The 24,667-nt window shown below is 35.0% G+C and overlaps 1 protein-coding gene across 3 annotated transcripts in view; it reads left to right on the forward strand.

Annotated features, from left to right (window-relative positions):
• The window catches only part of CFAP299 (cilia and flagella associated protein 299), a 494,558-nt gene that overhangs the window by 175,565 nt on the left and 294,326 nt on the right, over positions 1-24,667 (forward strand). For 2 of the 3 annotated variants that reach the window (XM_045509525.2, XM_010974046.3), the window contains exon 3: positions 12,237-12,327. In XM_045509525.2, coding sequence (XP_045365481.1) covers positions 12,237-12,327 — 91 coding nt within the window. The remainder of the gene's footprint in view (positions 1-12,236; positions 12,328-24,667) is intronic. The other variant, XM_074346047.1, reaches the window with a different exon arrangement.

Below are 24,667 nucleotides of genomic sequence, written 5' to 3' on the forward strand. Positions count from 1 at the left end.
GGATAAAGCAAGTGGGCCATTTTTCTCTCTTTGAGAGGCCTCGCGGTTACCATGACACAGAGAAGCCGCACTTCCATTCGCATGCCAATCTTTTACACCGTTCTAGTCAAGGCCTACATTGCAATTTAAAGCTCCCTCCATCCAGGGCAGTGCCACACAACAGAAAAGGCAGACAGAAAAATCTGTATCTGTCTACATTCTAGTCCAAAGAAAACGGTGTGTGCTAATGGACTAGAGGCCATTCTCCTAGGCAGGCCTGGATTGACACAGGCCTGAGGTTAACACTTTTTTTTTAATTGAAGTACAGTTCTGTACAATATTATATAAATCTCAGGTGTACTATATAGTGATTCACAATTTTGAAAGGTTATACTCCATTTACGGTTATTATAAAATACTGGCTATACTCCCCTTCTTGTACAATGTATCTTTGTAGCTTATTTTATACCCATTATTTTGTACCCTGCCTCTATGTTGCCCCTCCCCGCTTCTGTCTCCCCACTAGTAACTGAACAGTTTTTTCTCTGTATCTGTGAGTCTGCTGCTTTTTTTTGTTATATTCACGTTTGTTGTATTTTTCAGATTCCACATGTAAGTGATATCATAGTGTTTGTCATCTGACTTAGTTACCATAATGCCCTCCAGGTGCATCCATGTTGCTGCAAATAGCAAAGTTTTGTTCTTTTTTAAGACTGAGTAGTATGATTCAGAGTACTTAAGAAGCTGCACCAAAGTAGAGTTCCAGGCACAGGTTGTACCACAGGAATCCCACCAATCATTTAAATATCAGATAGTCCCAGGTAATAGTTAGACTACTTCAGAGCACTAAAAAAGAAGAGAAACTTCTATATTCATCTTATGAAGTGTGTTTAACACTGATTCACAAACCTTACAAAGCTTTTATGTAAAAAGATATCTACTGACTAACTTTGCTTATGAATATGATACAGAAATCTTAAAATCCAACAGTGCATTAAAAAATAATATATCATGATTAAGTGCAGTTTGTCCTATAATTCAAGGGTGAGTCAATAGGAGACAGGAAACAATAAAATCCATAATATAAATAGTGCAAAGGAGAAAAATCTCCATCATTTTTATTTTGATTATTTATTACTGCAAATGAAACCATTCCCAAACTCAGTGATTAATAGTAATAATTTATTTAGTTGCTCATGATTCTGCAATTTGGACATATTTTGGTGGGGACAGCTTATCTTTTATTCCAAGTTGCTTCTATTGGAGCTAGAGTATCCAGGATGGCTTCTTCAGTTACCTGTCTTCTCAGCTGGGATGTTTTGGGGCTGGCCAAGCAAATATCTCTCTTCATGTGGACTCTCCATTAGCTGGCTTGGCCTTCCATATAACATGACAGATTCAGGGTGGTAGGACTTCTTAACACATGGTGACTGGCTTCCCCAATGTGCAAAAGTGGAAGCTTTGAGTCCTTTTAAATATCACTTCTTAATGTCACTCCTGCTATATTGTGTAGGTCAAAGAGAGGAGTAGATTCTACCCCTTAATGGGAGAGAGCAAAGCTTATGTTACAAAATAACATAATAACATGTGCAATGAGAGATATCATTGCAACCATCTTTAGACACATAAGCTGTGATATTAAGAAATTTAAAGCAATCCTGGTGAATGATCATCAGTTTTTGAGTTTTTTCTTTAAACTAGAAATTTAAAGTTCATTTGGAAAAAGCAAATAAGCAAGAATATCTACAAAAACCCTGAAGAAGAATAGCATGAGAGGGAGTTACTTTACCAGATATTAGAACATATAGCTTCTATAATCAAGATAGTGTTGTACTGATGCACAAAGCAACTGAACAAAATAGAAAACACAGAAATAGACTCAAGTGTGTATCGAAAATTTTTTGATAGAGATGTCATCTCAAATTAGTGTAAAAAATAAAAGTAGACTTTTAAATAAATGGTGTTGAGAATACCCAAGTGGACGAAATTAAAATCAAATTAATTTATTATACAGTAAAGTATGGTAAATTCCAAGGAATTAGAGATATAAATGTTAAAATAAATAAAAAATAAACCATTCAAGTTCTAGAAGAAAACATACGTGAATCCTCCAAAATCTACAAGTGATTCAAAATCTAGTCAGTAAGGGAAAGACTGATAATTTTAATAACACATAAATAAAACATTTTCTTGGTAAAAATGCGTTCTAAGCAAAGTAGGATTACAAGTGAAAAACTGGGAAAATATTGATAATTCATATCATAGAGAAGAGCTAACGTTCTTCATGTTTAAAGAAAAAAATAAAGAGACCAAGAATATTATAGAAAAATAAGGTATCAATATGCAGTTCATAGAAAAAGAAATGTAAATAGTGTAAACATATGAAAATATGTTCATTTTTGTTTATAATAAGATAAATACAAAAAGTATACTCAGTTTCTCACCTGTCAAATCAGCAAAAATCTAATAGCTTTAGAACATACTTTGTTGATGAGGCTATGCAGAAACTTATAAATGGTGCTCATAAATGACAGGATGTCTGCAAAATGGCCCAACCGATTGAAGGAGAATTTGATAATATTTAGCAAAATAAAATACTCATGTACTCTTTGACCAGGAATTCTACACCTAGGAATTTATCCCAAAGATAAACTGGCAAAAAATGTGAAATGACCTATGCTCAAAGCTATACACTAAAGCAGTGTTCGTCATAACAGATAACAGGGAACAACCCCAGTGACCATCAGTAGCCATGTGACTATACTGTGATCTATCCCTATAATAGAGTTCTGTGCAACTGAAAAAGGAGTGAAAATGTCTCTTACTACTATAGAATAATTCCCTGAATATACTGCTAAGTAAAAAAAGCAAGGTTGAGGTAAATGGGTATAAGGTGCTACTACTTACATAAATAAATACAGAAGTAGCTAGCTAGGTGATAGATAGATAGATAGATAGATAGATAGATAGATAGATAGATAGATAGATATGCATGCTTATATTTAAAAAAATAGCAGTTAACAAAGCAATATAAAGCAAGTCCCTTGTTTAAAATGATGATCTATATTGAAAGGAGGCAATGGAATAGGATAGAGGGCATTGGGGGAGATGCAAGCTAGACTTCTTTAAGTCTCTAAATTGCAGATTTGACTTTAGAATTCTAAGAATATTTCATATAATTGTAAGGAAAATTTTAAAATATCTTAAAAAATGAAATAAAATCAATAAATGAACCTTACATATCTAGCTGGTATCATAGCTGTAAAGAAGGGAACTTTTCCATGTGTAGTGACTTTAAAACAGAATATTCTGGCCATACATTCCTAATGGGATATAGCCTAAGGAAAAAAAAGATCTGCAAAACATTTCAGAGTGTTTGCAAAGCATATTGTTGATGCTAATATTGGCAATTTTATTTTGAGACTCTATTTATGATAAAGCAAATGAGTCATTATGTCAGTGTTTTTGAACCTCGGGATTTTTGTTTGGGATGAAAGGAGATTATGGTTGTCAGTATAATGCAGCTAGTACAGGGAATGTAATTAACTGAGGGCCCCATCAGATGCTCTTTGAAACCTGTTGTTCAGGCCACACCTCCCACAGGCTGCTTTCCCCCAAGGACTGAGTGTGGCAGGGATATTAAGGGTGGATCTATCTCTGGAAGCCATATCTCTTTATTGGTTGACTTTGGTTCAAGGACAAAGATGTGGCTCTTCTGAACCTTCTTTAGTATGACGGTTTAGGTTACTTTCTCTTTCTCCCACTCCCCTCATTTTAATGTCGTCTTATTTTTTCTAAACTCTCTTTATCACTAAGGGTCAGACTTGCATCCCAGTACTGCAGCTTTTATTAAAGGGGTAACACAGGGGTTAATACAGAGGACATCAGACAACAAGCCTTCCTAACAATCTTTAGTTATCTTTCCACCCAAGGTCCCACACCAGTACTCCTCTTCTTCCATCCAGTGCCCCTTCATCTGTATGAGGACCCACATGTCCACTATTCCTGATGCAGGATAGTCCCCATCACCGTGCATAGTTGTGGAGAAATGCAGTGTAGGCTTTCGCTTTGATTGCTGTTCTCTGGTGATGAGTTGCCTCCTGGAATCCAATTGTATCAAATTCTCTTCCTCTCTCTATGGAATCTTTCAAAAATTATTAAGGAGACACACACACATAGAGAGTAGGTATAAATATCATAAAGATGTTAAACTTCAAGAACTTCAGCTTTCTAAAGCGTCATCTGCAGGACCAGCCTCAGTGTTCTACGGAGCAATAAGGCTGATTCCCATGAATAGGATAGGAATCACAGATTCCCACAGATAGGAACCACAGATCAAGAGGAGTTTGGAGGCAAGCATATCAAACAAGGGGTTACTTTCCTTGCTTTCTATTTTCTCATTGGCTTTCCCTGTATAAATATAACCAGAAGATCAGAGAGTATATTTTAAGCCAAATAAAAGATTTAGCTGCCTCCTAGAAGACAGTAAATAGCAAAGTTATATTTTACTGTGTTTACAGAATAAAATCAAACATATTCAGAAACTAAGAACATTTATTTCCTCTCTAAGCAACCTTTTTTCCCCCCTTAAAGTGTGAGAACATCTTAACCTACCATATTCAAGAATTAACTAAAGAAACTTGCCAAATGAAGTGTTTCAAAAAATGAGGAGTTCAGAGACACTTTCTCAACACAGAAGCCAACCCTCAAAGAAAAGCACAAGTTTTCATCCAGGGGGAGTGGAGTTTGACATAAGATACCTCAGATTTCAGGACTCCCACTTGGGTTTTCCTCGAAATAGAAAATGAAAAGAAACAGCTGTCCAGCATGCACGTTAGTGCTTCTAGTCTTTCGTCTGTGTGCTTCCGACAGTTGAAGTTTTTCCCAGAGATGCTGATAGCTTTACTGTGCATTTGAAAATTTAAAAACTCCTTCACATAGAAAAGAGTGGCGAAAGGGGTGCTATTTACCTACTTAATGGAAATTTGATTCTCATTCCTTCTCACCGATAAATGAATCTTGTTTCTCAACTAGTCTTCTTTTCTGAAAGTTACTGGAATTTAAATTGATGACCTCCTGGAAATTCCATGGAAATCACAGTTTGTAGTGTAGAAGTTCCTAACTCATAAATCTCTCCAAATGTAATCCTGACTGACTTGAAGCCTAAGGAACATTCTTTCAATTATATTTTAAGAAAAGAAAGAAAGAAAAGCAACAAAGAATATCTTACAAGACAAGAGATTCAAAAACCACACATTGGATTTAGGCCCACTATTTTTTTCCTCTTAGATCTTCAAAAAAGTAAACCCCTGGCATTAAAGGTGGATTCTCCTATTGAATTTATGCTCAAAGGGAAGGAAACCGGCTGCTTTTTCCCTTCTATACAGTTTCTGGTATTCACTGTAGCTTTCAGAGGGCATACAAATCAGACATAAAAGTATGTGCATACAAAACATAAAAGTAATCAGGGAAATGAAAATTAAAATATGGTGAGATAGTAGGACAAACACACTGAATTGTTCAATATTAAAAAGCCCAAAAATGCAACATTTTAGGAATGATGTGGAGCTAAAAAGAACTCTGTCGCTCTGGCAGTGGGAATGTAAATTGGTTCAGCCAGTTTGGAAATAAGTTGACATTATTTTGGAAAGTTAAAGTTACAGGTATCCTACAACACAGCTATCCCATTGCTTGTTACACATCTTAAAGAAATTTATGCTCAGGACACACATAAAGGAAATTTTAGCTGCCTGTTTATAATAGACACAAATGAGAAACAACTCTGAGGTCTATGTTAATAAAAAGGATAAATAAATAGTTGTATATTCATATAAAAGAATACAATGAAAATGAGATACAACTATATTCATCAACATTTTGGGAACATATAAAAATATTAATGAAAGAAACAATACATTAAAAATATACACTTCATGATCCCATTTATAGAAAGTTCAAAAACAGGCAAATTAAACTATATTGTTTGGAGTAAGTGCTTAAAAAGAATGATGATGAAAGTTGAAGACAGATAAGGGAAAAGCATGGGAGTGAGTATCATAAGAGTGAGAAAGTAGTTACCAAGGAGAAGTAGTTGTGAGCAGGAAGGAGTGAGCAGGGGTTCTGGGGTGTAGTCATTGTTCTATTCCTTGACCTAGGTGATGAGTTACAGGGGTTGGCTTTGTAATAATTGATTAACTCAATATTTTAGTTTTATGCTGTTTTTAACATATGTTAGTTATAAAGGTTATATCCCAGCTATAAAGGTTAAAGAACTCCTGAAATGAGTATATTATTTTCGTATAAATTCACATTCAAGATAAGGAACAGGAAGTTTTTCTCTATGATATTTGAAGCAAATTCCTATGGTCTGTCTTTTTTTTTTTTTTTTTTTGTATGGTTATCTGGCTTGAAATTGTTTGCACGTTGCTAAAGATAGCTGGAGAAGAACAAATAGCTGACTTCAGTAACTTAATCTAGCATACCTCAGGAGGTAAAGCCTTGTTAACTTACCCCACATGATAAAAGAAAATTTGAAATAGTTCCAAGTTGTACCAAAGAGGTGATAAGGCAAGCAAGACAGAATATTACAAGAAAAACAAGATGTGGGAAATGAGTTCTGAAGGGAGAAAGAATATGCTATGAATAGAATTGTGTGCCTCCCCCAAAGCCCCTGCCCTGCCCAATTCCTGTGTTAAAACCCTGGCCCCTATGTGATGGTATTTGGAGACTGAAGTTTGGGAGGTAATTCCGTTTAGATGAGATTATGATGGTGGGGCCCTCACGATGGGTCCGGTGCTCATCTGAGAGGAGACACCAGAGAGCTTGCTCTTGTTCTCTCTGTGCCACGTGAGATGAGGACACAGTGAGAAGGCAGCCATCTGCAAGCCAAAGAGAGCTCTCTCCAGAAACAGAACATGCTGGTACCCTGACCTTGGACTTCCAGTGTCCAGAACTGTGATAAACGGATTTCTGTTACTGAAGCCACCCGGTTTGTGGTATTTTATCATGGCAGACTGAGCTGGCTAATACAGAGCAAATACACAAGGACACAGTGAGAAAAGGAATGTGAAGATTTATCAATGTTAGAGATGTTTATAAAATATTTTTTGGGGGGGAAAGTAAAATCTTGTTCCTCCTCACTTATAGAAAGGATAATACAAAAGGTATCGTGCAGTCCTGGAGAAAATGTACAGGATCATCTCTCTCAGGTAGAGCAACAGGTACCCTGCATGAAAGTACTGTGAACATATATCTCCATACTTAATACTCAAACATTCAAATGAATTGTCTAAAAATTCATACATTGTTTTAAGTAAAATCATATTTTTATCAAGTTTGCAAACAATTTTTCCATTTTAGCCTCTAAAAAAATCAGAATTATATTTCTCGAGACCAAACAAATACAAACACATAACAAATAGTTTTGCCAGTGAACATACCATGGGGAATAAAGCTATTTCTGAAAACTGCCTTTTCATAAATAAGTGTGTTTGTTTCTTAAGATGATAATATTACAGTTTTTATAATAAACATTTTACTTATCTACTATTTTTTACTTTAATCTCCACTACATGTTTCCAAACTGAGTATACAAAAACATCCTTTTAAAGAAACTGAGGCTTAGAGAAGTTGAATTACATATTTAAATGAGTGCTAATGAGTTGAATATAAATTCGAGAAATATGAAATGTGAATGTGGGACACATAACATAATTAACTCATAAAACTAGTAGCCTTATTTTTGAGGATTAAGAATACATTTAGTCATTCATGTAGAATTATATAAATGTGTTTAGCTAATGATTAGACAAGGTTGGTAAAAATTAACTCATCCATATCACTTTTACCCCACTTGAAAGTGTGGTGGAGTGAAAACAGCAAAGATGGAGTATTTGCCTTTATAAAACTTACAATCCTAAGATTTTGTAGCAGAACTATTTCACTTCTTGAGGAAGTAACTCCTTTTGTAATATTTATTTAAGCAAGGTTTCTCAGGTCACTGACTGTTAAATAAATCTAGTTAAGTAAGAGTAATACATGTTAAAGATTTAAGAATTCCTTACTACATACCCTGTATTACCTTTCTTTTCCAGTATTTCTCCTTGCTGAGAAGTTTCAGGTTCTCATCTGTAGCATGCTGTAGTAATTGATAATGTATATAACTTTTTTTCTCTGCTGCAAATAGCTTAGGGATTATAAAAGACTTTATCCTCTCTGTTCCCAATTCATATACAAAATATTTGTATCTTCCTCATAGAAGTTATAGGAAATGATGTAAGTCTGTGTGTGTAACACTTGAATAATATTGAAGAGGAACAATTTGATCTTATTATATCTCCAGTGTAATAGTCACATTTCTTAGACTGATTGTAAATTAATGATGTTTGATGATTGCTGATAGAGTATGATCATTTTAAATTACAAGTTTTACAGCTGCTAGGGACTTGGAGATTATTTAGCCCATCATGAAACCTAGGTTCAGAAAAACATGTTGACTTGGACTACTCAGTTGGTAAATGAATAAGAATTAAAGACTGATACCTAAATTTCAGTTTAATTTCCATTATCTCATGCTTCCATTGAAAATACTTAACTTTCTGACTGGTTCAAAAGCAATTTATTTTAATTACGTAAGTGATACAGTCTCCTGGGATATCCTTAGAATATAACAGGTAAGATTAAAGTCTACTTTGATTACGAAGCCAATCCCTCAACAACATCTTTGTCAGATGGATTAGTGTTTTGCCTGGTGAATGTCTCTGTTTAGATTAGTTTAGTTAAAAATAGTAGGAAAAAGCCCCAAATGATAGTGGCAGAAACAAAATATAAACCCTTTTCCGTGTTATATTCCAGAAGTCCAGATGGTGTCAGTCAGAGCTGGGTTGGTTCTCCAAGGTGTCAAGGACCATGCTCCTTTCTCTTGTTTCTCCATAATAGTGGCCTCCCACTTACGTCAGGATGGCAGCTGGAGCCACAGTCTTTCTATTGCATACTGACTTCAGGGAAAAATGGTACCCACTCCCTTTAAATACACTTCCTAAAAGTTGTGTATAATTTTCACTTGGTTCCCATTGTGCAAAAGTTAGTCATATGGATACAAATAGCTGAAAAAAAAAGGCTAGGAAATGTAGTCTTTATTCTAGGAAGCTACAGGTGAAAACTGAGGCTTTATTTTTACGAAGAAGGGAGAAGAGGGTATGCCAAGGTAAGTGTCCAGGGAAAGCAAAAATTCTACTACAGTTACTCCCTTTTCCTGTCCTGCCTAGGTATCTGCTAAAAACCTCAGCCATTAGTTAGTAAGAAAGCCAGGCCTGCCAGAGCATTAGGAGTTCCTTCCCTATTTTGAATGTTACCTAGTCATATATTCTGGCTTTTCATGTCTGACAGACCTGGGGATGATTTTGATCTTCCTTGACACTCTCATAAACATCTATTCTCAGGAACAATAACAACAATGCAATAAAGCAGTAAGTTGCAAAATATGTAGTAAAATGAACAAGTCACCAAATGATACTGTGTATGTTTTTATGGGTACACATATACAAATAAACAATAGGAAATAACCTTAAAGGATGCATGCAAACCTGATAATGATGGTTACCTTTGGTGTTTTGGCTTCAGGGTTGGTGATCAAATTGGACTTTAACTTATCTGCAATGTTCTAAAGATTTACAACAAAATAAAGTGTGTTTGAGGAAGTGGGAGGAGTGGGGAGTAGACTTACTATAAGGAAACTTTTAGGAGATCTGCAGTATCTTAACTGGATACCGGTTGTATCAATTAGAGGTTTTGGTTGTGAGCAAGAAACCAATTCTAATGAAATAGATTTAAAAAGGGGATTTATTGGAGGAGCACTGATTATCGTAGATTTGAAGAGAAAGTTGAGTGATGAGGCTAAGGAGTTGGAATTAAGGATAATCACTACAACTCCAGTTGCTTTTCATCCTTGTGTCTCTCTGTTTATGATGTACATTCTCATGAGCTGAAGTGACACTGGTTAAACCTGAGGCATATTCATTAGCTGAAGTTTGGGAGGTAAGAGTTATAAGTGAGTGGGTACCTTGACTGACTGTTTACCAAAATTGGGGTTCTGTTATCAAAAAGTCAGGAGAGATATCAGGGAGGTAAAACCAACAGGTGTCTATAACTATCACAGAAGACCACATATGAAGGTCTATTTCATTCCTTCAACTATAATTTTTAGATGGTCTGTGGGTCTATGGGAGCTAATTCTCTGTTCAAGCTTCACAGAGAATTTCTAACTCATTCTAGTTTTAAATATAGACCATAAGGAGGAAATTAGGTAGAAACTGACCAAGTGGTAAGATTATCTTGTGAGCAGTGGAGAAACAATACATGTTTTCTGGCCAAGCTACTGACAAAATGAATTTGATATTTTGAAGATTTAATGTTAGAATAGTGCATAGGTGTATTGTCTCACTTTTGAATAGAACAGTAAATTGAGTATTTCTCAAATATCTGATTCTCTCTATTGGTACTAATTACTAGTTATTTTTATTTATATTTAGATGTTTTGGACTATTAGTTGATGCTGACACTATAAGCCAAGGCACACAGAGCTAGAATAGAAGAAGCTGACAAGTTACGATCAACTTAATGGGTTGCATTTATAGATCAACAAACTAATTGGTAGGTTACATATTGTACATGGCTATGTTGATTTAAAGAAATCTGGTAGTAGCCTCTCTTTAACTCTTCACAAAAAGAAATCACCAGGTCTACTTACCTTTTAAAATATTTTCCAAATCTATCCCTTCCTATTCTTACCACCACTGCTTTAAATCAGGTCTTCATCGTCTCTTCTAAAGCCCCCTAATTAATCTTTCCATCGTGGTTCTTCTCCAGATTATATTTATCGCAGCCACTTGATATTTTTACTAGAACACAAAGTTGACTGTCTTATTTCCTTGCATAAGACCCTTGTGGTTCAATATCTCCTAGAAGACAAGGTTCAAACTTCTTAGTGTAGCATGCAAGACCTTCCTGGAAAGGCAGTGTGGCCTCGTGGTTATAAGAATGGGTTTTAGAACCAGACTGCCTGGGTTTGAATATAGGTCTACTCCTATTAGCTGTGTGACCTTAACTAAGTATTTATAACAGTATGTGTATTCAAATGTTAGCTTTTATTTTTAATATTATATGATTTCTCCCTCATTTCCTGCACTTACCTTTTGACTTTTGCAATTACCTAAGGGCACTTTGCAGTTTCATATCTCTCTTATAGTTACTGATAACTCTTTCCCTCTCCCACCACCCCAACTCCCAAGCTGGCTAATGCTATCTCATCTTTTAACATTTAGTTCAATAATTACTTGAAAGCTTAAGTTAAATGACTTTTCCTTGAATAGGTTGGCTATTTCTCTTACGAACTCCTCAATATCCATCCATATCTCTATTATTACAGTTATCCCATGATATTATACTACAGTGTTTCTGTATCTGTTCACCTCTTTGAGACCACAGGAACTTGAGAGAAGGAACTATGTGTCATTCATCTTTGTCCTTGGTGCAGTCTCTGGTACATAATGGACACACAATAGAAATGTTTTTTGAATATATAGAAAATTGCCAAATAAAGGATTATTTTTTCACTAATCCCTCTTGAACTCACTCTTTATTTTGTGGCTCAGTGTTGCTTGATTGAGACCTTTATGATGAATTTTCTTTAAAATTTATTTCCAGAGAAATAAAGAAAAATTTCTCTTTTGAATTCTTAACATTCTTTTATCTGACAGAGACAAGCTAGTGTCCTGTCTTGCTTTGATTATCCCCATTCATGGAGCTGAAATGAATGCTCTGTTTCAATAACTGAGTTGGCCTAGGTCGCTAGTATTTTCATTTTTTTATATTAAATAAATAAATTATGCTTAAATTATAGGCAATTTAAATTCATTGTGGGTTGTGAGGGGAATAAATTGAATTTTCATGGCATGATAGAAAGAATAAAATGAGCATGTGAGTGGAATTAACTGAATCTGGCATATGTATTGATATAGGCATGTATATTATTTATAAACTTGATTCTAATTATTTGTAAATAAAGACTATATGAAATTAAATTGAAGAATCTAGTAGATTATAATAATTGTGTGTTTATAATGATTATGTGTAATGTGTATGTATAGATTTAGTATTATAAGGAATTGTCATTTGGAATAAAGAAGCATTTTTTTTTTTACCCATAGTATTCTAAATATATTTGTTATCTAATATGACTGAAGATCTGCTTTTTATAGGACATTAACAAGTGCTGGTAAAGACCTGCAAGACAATTTTCTGAAGGCTCTGGCAGTGAGAGAAGAAGATAATCGCAGTGGAAAAGTGAGCGTGAGTACATTTCATTCAAAGGCTAAAAATGTATACCTTGAAGACACAGTTAGTATATAATGTCTAGTAAGTAATAATACAGCATTTAATATTGTCTCTGAAAATTAATTCATGAGGAACATAATATGGCTCTTTATTATTTATATATTACAGGAATATATGTCGAAAAATGTTATTCCAATTATATCTACAGAAGTAACCAAATGGTGAGAAATAGTAGTATTCTATGCATCTATTGTGGAGAAAATGCCTATATTTGGCAGACTGGTTGTCATCTTCAACTCTGTGCTAGTCCTATGTTGAAACGTCCCGCTTCTTTTCAGCCCAACCTCCTAGTACACTTCTCCAAGTCATGTCATCCACTCATCCCCAAGTTTTGCCCCCTGCCTACCTGATTTCATGCTACCTTAGAAGGTAGTCTTGGAGTCTTCCTTGGGAGATGGTATAGAAACCACATAATGAAGAGACATGATTTTGAATCATCTAAGGAGAACTTGCTCTTGCTTTATTAAAACGTATGCTAGATCAAATACTTAACGTTGCTAATATTATTTAGAATAAATATTTCCTTTCTTGCTTTGCTAATATAATATTAGTGATAGCAGTCTTCTGTTAGTCTTAAAATGTTTCAAGTTAAGGATAAAAGTAGGTAAATATTCATGCTGAAAGTGCAATAAATGACTTACAGAAAAATAATCAGAAGTGGTATGTTGAAAATTTTAGAGCAACAGAAAAAGATGTTATAAGGAGGTCTATTTTACCAATTAAAAAAGTTGGCATTTTCTATCAGGTACCTTGAAAATTTCACATGCAGATAAAATCCTCAAACGTACTTCAGAAAGGGAAAACATCAAGCCTTGGTTAGATAACTGTACAGAACTATCCTAGACTTGAAATCAGAGAAAGTTTCTTAGCGGAAGTGGGCTGAGTGAGATTTAAAAGAGGTGAGGTTGGAAATATGGGCAGAGACTAGACTTTAGAAGACTTTGTCAGTTACAATAGAAAAGTTTGGAATTTATCTGACCCTTAATGGAAAGAGTAGCTAGAACAGTAGGAAGAAAGCAGAAAAATGTGGTCTCTCGGGAATCCATGGCAAGTACTTTCAAGAAGGAGCAAGTGAGATTCAGGATCTGTTGTGTTTGAGAACATGCAAATAAAGAAAAAATACCTGAGAAGAACGAAATGCATCCATAGTAAGGACAGAAGTCAGATTTCTTAGGGTTGAAAACAGTAGCTCATTGTTAGACGGTAGCACCGACAAATACAAACAGCTTTACAGACCTAGGCCCATATCTTTTACCACCATGGTATACTTCCTTTCAAATATATCTTTATTAACCTTTCTATCTTGTTGGTATTTCCTTTGACAATGAATGACAGCATCATCCACTCATTTACCCAGCTCAGAAGTATGTCAGTTACAATAAATTCCTTTATCCTCTCTCACTTATGTTGAATGAGCCACTAAGTTCTCCTAAATATGTCAAATCATTTCATATTTCACCATCTCAAATATCATTTATCTAGATTCAGACCCCCATAATATCTTAAATATATTATTATAACAGCCTCCTAAATGATATGCCTGTGTATTTTCTTGACCAACTCCCATCCATTTTCCAATCATTCAGCAAATATTTCTTGTGCACCTGCTCAAGCCTGGAACTGTTTTAGTCACTGGGACACTGGGGCACTGCAAAATCTATGACTTTAAAGTTCTTTATATTTGAGAGAGGAGGAAGAAAATAAGTAAGCAAAATAAAAGTGGAACAGTTAATTTCAGCTCTGGATAGGTGTATAAAATCAGAATATTGGCTATAGAGAGATTGACTAGACAGTGGTTGATTGCTTTAGTTACTGTGAACAAGAAAATCACTTTAAGGAGGTGACATCTTTTAATACTTGAATGAAATGGAGAAGGTGGCCATGGAATTTGAATGATGAGACACCGCAAACAGATAAATATTTGCGAAGGAGAGATACCCTGAGAAGAAGGAACAGTGTAATAAAATCTGAATTGACAGCCAATCATGGTATGTTCAAGAGATGGTAAGAAGACCAGAATGACTGGAATGCAGTTATTGAAGGGAATTATAAAGACAGATGAGGTCAGAGAGGGGATCAGCAGCCAGATCATACAGGTTTTAAGGAATTTTTATTTTATTCTTTATTTTTAATTTTTATATCTATTCTTTTATTATTGTGACAGAAAGTTAGATGGATGATCTTAAGCAGAGAAGTGACCTGATCTGATTAACACTTTAGAAAGACTGACCTCATTGCTGCTGGGCAGGGTAGGAGAATGTGGGGAAGAAGTCTAGAGCAGAAATAAGGAGGTAAGTTAGGCTAAGATGATATATTAGTTTCCCGTGGCTGCCATAACAAATTACTGCAAACCGAGTGGCTTAAAACAACAGAAATTTGTTCTCTAACGGTTCTAAAGGCCAAAAGTCTGAAATCAAGGTGACAGCAGAACCATTCTGCATGATCTGGGGGAAAGTCTGTTCCATGCCTTCCCCTTAGCTTCTGATGTTGCTGACAGCTATTGATGTTCTTTGGTTTGTAGAGACATTCTTCTAATCTCTGCCTCCATCATCATGTGGCATTCTTGTGTATCTATGTCTCTATCTTATGTTCCTACAAAGACACCAGTCATATTGGATTAGCACCTCCTCCTCCAGTTAAATATGACTTAATATTAATTTTATTACATCTATGAAGAGTCCATTTCCCAATAAGTTTGTTTCCGCAACTATCAGGCGTTAAGACCTCAACATACCTTTTGAGGGGACATAATTCAACCCACAACAAAGGATAAAAAGTTTGTTCTTGTTTTTGACCAGGTAAGTATCATTGGTTACATTGTTGAGGGCTGTTTCAGTGGAGAGCTTTGATTAAACGTCTTGGTGGATTAAATAGAGGAAAGAAAAAAAGTGTATATGTGAAGATAAGGAGAAACAACTGTTTTGAGGATTTTTACAGTGCTGTGTAACATAAAACACTGAGTGATAGCTGATATTGGGCCGGGGGTCCAGGAAGTTTGTTTTATTGTATTTTAAGATGGATACTATTAACCAAGTTTTATGTTAATAGCAGTGATTCAGTAGAGAGAGGGGTATTGGTGGTGTAGGGGACAAAGGAGATTCTTGCTGGAAAGGCGGGATCCAGAGCTCCCGGAAAAGGTTTGCCTTTTGAGAGGGGCAGAACCACTGTTAAAGTTATAGCAGGAGGGAAGAAAGAGCCTAGAGGCGCACCTGCTGAGTATGTTGGATTGAAATTTTAGAAGATGAGATAGCTCTGCTGTGAGTTTATCTACTTTTTCTGTATTGTTGCTCCAAATGACCTTGTATCATTATGATTTTTTCCCTTAGAAAACCTAAATTGAAGTTTTTTTGAGTCATTTAATGTTGGGTAGGTTGCCACTGATTTGGAAACTAGAATCTTTTTTAGACTCATAGCTTGCTAACTCTGAAAATAACATATGATCATTTATCTGGCCCTTTGAATTTATAGTATTATTATAATCAGCAGAATACATGTCATTGTATCAAGGGCTGCATTTAAGGCTTAATTTTCTGTTTTCCTAATCTTAACGAAGACTCCAAATGGTTTTATAGCAAACTGTTTACAACAGAATACAACATATTTTAGAAAGATCTAATTGTTAGAATCATAGGCTTACTTAAAAGCCATTAACTAAATGGATATGCTTTTTGAAAAGCAGTCCTATGACGTATACAATATTCATGAGATTTGAATCTATATTAATTTGCTGTCAGCAGAAATTATATGTGAATTTTATGAGGGCTGAGCTCTCAAAGGGAAATGACTATTTCCTGAGCGTTGGGATTTCTCTACATAATGTGTAGGGGCAAAATAAATGGAGAACTTCAACGGAGAGGCACACTTGCTACCCTTTTTGTTTTATCTTACTGAAAGTAATACTAGAAAAATTATCATATAGTTTTAGAACTGACATAGTTGACCTGCCTGGCCTATTAAGGCTTGAAGGACTAATTTCATAGCAATTTTCCTAGGTAATTTTCTTTAAATGTAGCTAGGAAATTAGAAGAAAATTAAATTTACTTTCCCACACTCACAAGTTTTTATTTTATTTTTAAGTTTGGTGATCCTAGGTTTCAGATGCTATTTAGTGTAATTGAATCTTGTTCTGAGTGTCCTCTTTCTCCCTCTGGTCAACTAATTACAAACATGATGTATTAGTTTTTGCTGCTTAGTCTTTGAATTTACTCTGCTATGGAGCTTGGGAAAACAGCATTGCTCTCTGTCCCTGATCCCCAGGGGCCCCCACCATAATATTTTCAATGCACAAGCTGTAGGATTATTTGCTTATTATATGCATTTATACCATTCCCACAAAGCTGCTGCTTGGACGTGTAATCTTGGGCTGTGTCCTGGGAGAGAAGTGTTTTATGAAAACTGAAGGTTATATAGCTGCTACTTGAAGAATAAAAATTCTTGAAAAGTAATTCCTTTAAAGCTTTCATTGGTTCAGTGGGTCAGATGTTGTCAATACAAATATTGTTTAGATAAATCCCTTTTTAAAAAAGCTTGTTGTAAGCCAGAAGTAACTCAATTTAATTTGAGAATTTGTATTATTTCATGAATGCCTCTAAATTTCATATATAATGTACACAAAATAATGTGTATGTATAATATATGTATATGTATATATAGCCATATATACAAGCACAATATGGAAGCATACCTTTACATATATGTATAACCACACATTTTTAAAACATCTTTTCCAAAATACTGTGTTTTCAATTACTATGATGTTCCATGCACTTTGTTTAGACAAAACATTGAGCCTTATGTGCAATTTATGTACAAAAATGTTTGAAAGGATTAACTGTGTAGTATTTCAAATGATGGGTACAATGAGTATTTTTTCCTAGTAATATAATTATTTAATTTTATTTTAAATGTGAGCTATTCATGTAGGAAAACATTTCTACCTCATGTCCCATGTATTTCAGATTTTAAAAAAAATTTAAAGACTAAAATGACTAACAATTTTCTTCTCATTTGGGAGCAGATATATTGTTCCCTGAGAAGTACAGTTTTTTGATTGTTCATGTGATGAAGTTTTTAACACTGCCACCACAGTGAGGCATTTATTAAGTATATGTTTATAATAAATGCTTGGAAAAGCACATTAATCAGGTCTGGTTCTAGATATCCAAAAACTCGGATGAGAAGCAAATCATAGTAATACAGGTAGACATAAAAAAAATTCACAGAGAACTGAACACATTGTATGAACTTATGAGATACTGCAAAATGTATTTTCTCAGAAAAATCAGTGAAAATGTTAAATAATTGAGCATTTAAAAGAGGATGAGATTAAGTTTTTTTTTTTTTTTTTGCAATTTCCAGCAATGTCTTGATAAAAATGGTAGAATTACAGAGGATGCTTGAATGAAGATGTAACATCTTGAGAGCATTTCATATCTGTGATAGAGACTAAAGAAAATATTTGAGACAGTAGTTTCCAATTTCTTTCTAAAATACTCTGAGTTATTTACGTAGTTGATCGTCTGTTTTCTCTCCTATCTTTGTATAGTTTTCCAACTTTCTTCTGACTTTTGATCTCAGTCTCTTTCTTAGCTGACCACCTTACACCTCAACTTGACCAGCATCTCTCCCACTATACACGTTTTCCCTTAGTGAATCACCCAGAGCCATGACTCACTGACTCTATGCCTCCTGCTACCAAAACAGAGGCTTAGATCTTGCTGTCCATCTGTTTATTAATTTATTCAGTTGTTTATTAAATGGTGATAACTGTTTCTGTACAAGGATTTGTGTGGGCTTCTGAGGAACAGTGGATGGCAAGTGCCTTGTGGAGCTTAAAGTTGCTTGGAAAATCAAGTAATCAAGTAAGCATACAAATAAAGCAAAATTGCAACTGTGATAGGTGCCATGAAGGAAGAACCAAAAAAGTTCTGACTGAGGAAGTGGGCTGAGAGATGATGTGATCAGATTTTCAGACAGAAAAAGATCTGTATGCCTTCAGTATAGAGAATAAATTATAGAGCTGATAAAGCAAATGCCAATAAATGCAAGATCTGGTGAGAGAAGATGAGATGGTAGCCTGGACCAGGAAGATGATAGGGAAAATAAAGGAAAGAGAGCTGATCTAAGAGTTATTTAGAAGGTAAACTAGGCAGGAATTGGTGACAGGACAGGGCTAAGGAGGGGGTTAAGACAAAGAGAGTGGCCGTGGATAATTGGCCTTCACAGCTGGATAGATGGTGGTGCACTCAAAGATGGGCAGTAGGGTATACAGACCATGGATCTGATTTTAAACATAGACTGAGTTTGAGTTGTCTTTGATGAAAGAAGTGGAAGTGTCAAGTAGAGAGCTGGAGAAAAAGATTCCAGTGTTTATCTCCATATTGCTATACCTCGGATACTAACATTTAATCTACAACTAAACCAAGTTTCTGTTCCTCTTCCATTCCTCAGATGTCACCTCCAGTTTGTGACCAAAGCTGGTCAGTTCTACCTTGTAAATATGTCTCAAATATATATGATGGCAAGAGAGCCAAAGAGGTGGGCAACAGGCAGCTCTAAGGGCTCTATTGTGCTGTGCTCAGTAGCATGGTGTGTATCCATGAAGATGGTGTGTATCCATGAAAGAATTTAGATGGGTAGTCAATGTCATCAAATGGGTATTTTAAGAGTACATTAGCAGCAGTATGTAAGGATAAGTATGTGTCTGTAGGGGTAGGGGATGAAATATGAGAAGAGGAGGTCAACTGAGAGCTGTTGTAACATTTCAGATAGATCATAAAAGGCTGGGATCAGGAAATGACAGAATGAATGGTAGGAAAAACATGGATTTGAGTAATCAGGAGATAACTTTATTTTGATATAGGAAGTGGTGAGAGGGAGTTTTGAATATTATTCATGCATTTCTATTTGGGGGATTCAGTGGAAAGTATAAACAACTGATGATAATTTTATTAATGGGAACAGAAGTGTGATCCGGGCTTTAGAGGACTTAGTATAGTTCATTGGTTAAGAGCATAGAAGTTGGAGGTAAACATTAAGTAGTCTAAGGTTTCAGATTTACTACTTACCAGTATTATAAATTGCAGAAAGACTATGTTAGTTTTCTAAGGTGCAATGTCCTGCTCTGTAATGTACAGATTAAAAGAGTACCTTCAACAGATATTATATATCACTTATATGTGAAATCTAAAAATAATGATACAAATGAACTTATTTACAAAACAGAGAGACCCACAGACAGAGAAGCAAACTTGTGGTTACCAAAGAGGAAGGGGAGGGGAGGGATAAATTAGGAATTTGGGATTAGCAGACACAAACTACTGTATATAAAATAGATCCACAACAGGGTCCTAATGTATGGCACGGGGAACCATATTCAATATCTTATAAAAACCTGTAATGAAAAAGAATATGGAAAAGAATGTATATGTATAACTGAATCATTATGCTCTACACCAGAAACTAACACAACATTGTAAATCAACTATACTTCAAATAAAAAAAGTGTGCCTTCATCTTATTTTGATTGAATATTGAAAGGAAAATATGGGTTAAACACTTGACACACTGCATGATACATACAGTATTTAATAAATACTATGATTTCTGCAATAAAAGAAAATTATAACATTGCTAGAGCTAAAATTATAAATACAATAGAAATTACAGAAAATATACAATACTTTCGTTGATAGTTCTCAAGGTAAGCATTGAATAGCTTTGAGTCTCTCTTTAGAAAGGATGGTAGAAAGGGTTCCTTGAGACCATAAATACTTAGTTTTTATTAGAGATCTAGGATTGTTGGTCATTGGCAAGATATTGTAGCAGAGTATTAAAAAAAAAAACTTTGTTATGGAATTTTTCCAATGTTATAGGAAACCACAATCCTTTTCATTAATTTTCTGCTCTCTGCAAACCGCTTTGCTATTTGCCATAATACTTGCTATTTTCCAACGATGAAGAAGACGCAGGTCTCCCTACAGTGTTTCTGATATGATAGGATCACATAACTCTTTAAGGTAGCTAGGTGGCAGAGTAAGGGTGGGTGGAGGGAGTCGTTATTTTTCAGATGACAGTAAACTAAGAAACCTGGATTCACTGAATCGAAAACAAAAGTAAAACAGTTCCTTCCTAATCAGAGACTAATGAGGATTATAATGAAGGGTCACATGCTGTTCTGGGTTGGGAAAATGGAACCTGTTGATACTCATTTTCCCACTGAATATTGACTGTGTAAACAGTTACATGGCTGACTAGTTTGGGCTTTGAAATATGCATTATTGAAGCTGGTATATAAGCACTACTTACAGCTTTTCCTTCAGAATCTTTCAAAGAAACCACTGTATGTGGGTCAGGAAAACCTATGAATTAGGCAGTTCCTAATATACCCATTTCCTGTGTTGAAATCTCTATGAAACGTAAGATTGCATCGTATATGACCACTAACATTGTGCTGACATGATCTTTTCCCTCCTTGCTATTTTCCAACTTCTATAAAATGTCCCCTTTCAAGAAAATGAAGGCATTATACAGATGTTTGTTTCCTTTTTAATTGAATCCATGCTTGCCCACTAATAAGCCCTTATGGAAATTATATAAGTCATACAATCTTACCTTCATTTTAAACAAATTACATCAATGTTTGGAAAATAGAATGCACATCAACTTCCATTTTGCTAAAAAAAAAAGTATAGTCCGATAGAACTTTAATTTTTTTAATTTCCTGGACAAAAATATGATACAGAGGCAATGAGTAATTTTAGAGTAGAGGTTATGGAGCCGTATTAATCTGAATTTGATTCTTGGATTTCCCACTTATTTATAAGCTAAGTACAAGTTCTTCATCTCTGCAGAGTCTGAGTTCCACACCTGCTCCCCAATGTGGGGATCATAGTTTTCACAGAGCTGAGATACTTCTAGAATAAAATTATGTAATGTTTAAAGCACAAATAAGCTGAATCCTTAGTAGTTGTTTAATAAATTATAAATAATATGTGTTGTGTTAGTTCAGTTCTAGAAGCAGAGTCTAAGATGCAGATTTTAGTGCAAGTGACTTAGGGAGAAAATTCTCTCATATGAACCCTATTAAGGGAATGAGGGCTGCATGATTGTATAGAGGGAAAAGGTAGGTAGGGATGTGGTTTCAGTGGAAATCCAGCCTCAGTCTGATCACACAGGGAGCTCTGGAGCATGAATTGTATCAGACTTGTTCTGCCTTGAGGTCAGAGGCGTGTGCTTATATACACTCTCCTTTCCCTTTTTCTGTCTCCATCAATTAATCCTCAGCAGCCACATGGGTTGGGGGAGGAAGGAAAGTGGCTCCAATCACCTAAGGGCAATCCTTTTTGAGGAGAGTGCAGGTGTGAACCATTAGCCATTAACACCTGCAGCATCTGGATCTGAGTGCATCAGCCTGGGGAAGTGGATCTAGGAGGGACCCCACCAACATGCACTGCAGATGCAAAAGCTTAGTTTCAAACATTTTTGAAAGAAAAGAATGCCCCTCTTTCAATAATGTAATCTTATATAGGCAAAAAATATTTTTATGCTATTTTAATTTATCAGTCCTTTATATGTGAAAATTTAATTATTTCTTTAGTGTTCCCTTTCCATAATCATTTGAATTAAAATAAAATGTATTATACTGCAAAAGCATCTTCATTTACAAATAATCAGAAATTCAAACATGGTTTTCAGTCCAGAAATTTTGCATATATAATAAGCTTTCTCATCAAAATCTTATATCCACTAGTACCTGGCTCTATATAGAATGGTTACTGTTTTGTTTGGATTGACAGAATGAAGCCAGTGAATCTGCTCATGAGTGAGCAACCAGCAGCATGTTCGAGTGCATTCACCAAAGATGTTTGTGACTATAACAAGAAATAAAACCATCATAAGGAATGGAGATACAGTTGATTACTTTTTAAACACTATGCATTTTCAGATCTAGTACAGTATTTTTTAAATCCTTTTGGTTGCTTTTGGAATATGAAAAAGAGTAAAGTTGTTATAAAGTCACCAAAATTTGAAAAATGAATCTCTTTTCCATGTTATGGAGTTATTATATCCCTAATATTCTATGCAAGCAAGTTAACTTGGTTATTTGTCTCATGGTGAAATGTAGTAGGACTGGACTGTTTAGACATCAGTAGACATAAGAACATCCTGAGACTGCATCACTCTTCTCCATAAATGAAAGTAGGGCTAAAAATGGTTTTAAAAAAAGCACTGATATACTGACAGCAAGTGCACTGATCTGAAAGAGTATGTGAACTTCCAAGTCCACAATCTGTTAACCACCAATCTAAAATCCACAAAGTTCTGAAAAAACAGAAGATTTTTAAAGTTTGGAATAAGATGATTTGGCAATGAAATCTGACCTGACATGAGGCTATTTATAGAGTTGATGTCATTTAGTGTTACTGCCCTTTTAGTTCATCACAGAAAAATGAATGTGTCAGGCTAATGGATGCTGTCCTAGGCTTACCTGGGAATGCTGGTTAATATTTGAATATTCACTTTATTATCCTACCAAAATCCATGTACTCTGAATTCTAAAACAATTCTAGCTCCAAAGATTTCAGATAAAAGATTATGAACCTGTGTACATACAACGAAGTAGTAATTACGGTGAAGTGAGCTATAGAAGAAAACAAATCTTAGTGGTTGAATATAATAACTTATTGCTCTCTCACTTCATGATCAGTTCCTTGTCCATGATAAACTTACATTAGGGCTTTTCCTGTTTCTTGCATTAGTTCAGAAACCTATATTGATAGGCATGCTCTATTATCTTCATTATATAGCTTCTGAAAATGCCCTGGATATTGAGAATTAGCTCAGGGAAGAGAGAGAGGGGAATCATGCAGAAGATTATGAGCCAGTCCTGAAAGTGTAGTTTAGAGTTCTCTGTCTCAGTTCTTGTGCCCGAGACTCAGTAATATGGCCATACCTACCTGGGATGACAGGGAAATGCAGTCTAGCTGAGTGCCAGGAGAAGATGAAGTGTGATTGGTGAGATCCCAGGTGGTCCAGGTATCTGCCGCATTTTCATATGTATACATTATATATACATGTGTGTATGTATATATCTTATTCCCAAAACAAAATATTCATTCACAGAAAAATTATTTTTTAATTAAGGCCATTAGTGATCTTTAGTAAATGAATGACGTTTAGATTTCCAAAAAAGAATTGAGGAAACTCTGAAAAAGAATAAAGGTGTGGATAACCAGTTTTACCACATAATAACATATATTAAAAAGCCATCATTACTAAGACAATATGGTACTAGAGTGTGAAAATATAGAATGCTCAACTGTGCTAGTAATCAGGGAAATGAAAATTTAAAGAGTTACATTTCACACACACAAAATTGGCAAGAAGTAAAAAAAACAATCTTTTCAAATGCAGGTAAGGATGTGAAGAAGGAGGAAACCATGTTCAGAGATGGCAAAAGCGTGCATTGTTAAATTCCCTTCAGAGAGCAATTTGGCAATATCTGGTAAAAAGAAAGATGTATAAAATCGTTAACCTAGTAGATATATATATATATATCTAAGAGAAACTGCCGATCATATATATAAGAAAATAATTACAAGTAAGTGCATTATAGCATTTATTAGACTAGCAAAATCACCTAAATGTTCATTAACACGAGAACACATTGTGATCTCTTTATGGAATGGGATATTGTACAGCTGTCAATGTGAAAAACTAGCTGTATTCTGTACATTATCCTGGAATCATCTTAAAAACATCACGTTAAGTTAAAAGAAAAAAATGTGTTTCAGAATAACACGTGCAGGAGTGACCCTCCCTCAGTTATTGACAAGCTCTGTTCCTTCCTATGCCTCAGTTTCCTTGTCTGCCTGTTGAATTAGTAGCAAAATGAAGTCAATAAATGGGTGTGGGGATTAAAGGAACTAACACAAGCAAACAGCTTGGAACTCTATTTGGAGCACAGTAAATTCTCAACAAATATTATCATTAAAAATAATTATGTAAAGTTTAAAAGCATACAGAATAATTAATAAATTTGTATGGATACACTCATGTTCTAACATATAAAAGCTACATGGGGATAATATACACCAAATATTGGAAAGTGGTTACATTGTGCAAGGTGGGAGGAGGCTGGAAACGAAAGAGCAGAGAAGAACAGAATTGAAGAATAGGCTTTTATGTACTGTTTTATTTCTTCAAAATTTTTGATGCCAGTGTGGGAGAATGTAAAGATTTGAGTAAGCTGTTTAGCTGGATGTTGGCTAAGAGGTATTCATTATGTAAATAT

This window comes from Camelus bactrianus, chromosome 2 (genome assembly GCF_048773025.1).
Source record: "Camelus bactrianus isolate YW-2024 breed Bactrian camel chromosome 2, ASM4877302v1, whole genome shotgun sequence".
Taxonomy (NCBI): domain Eukaryota; kingdom Metazoa; phylum Chordata; class Mammalia; order Artiodactyla; family Camelidae; genus Camelus; species Camelus bactrianus.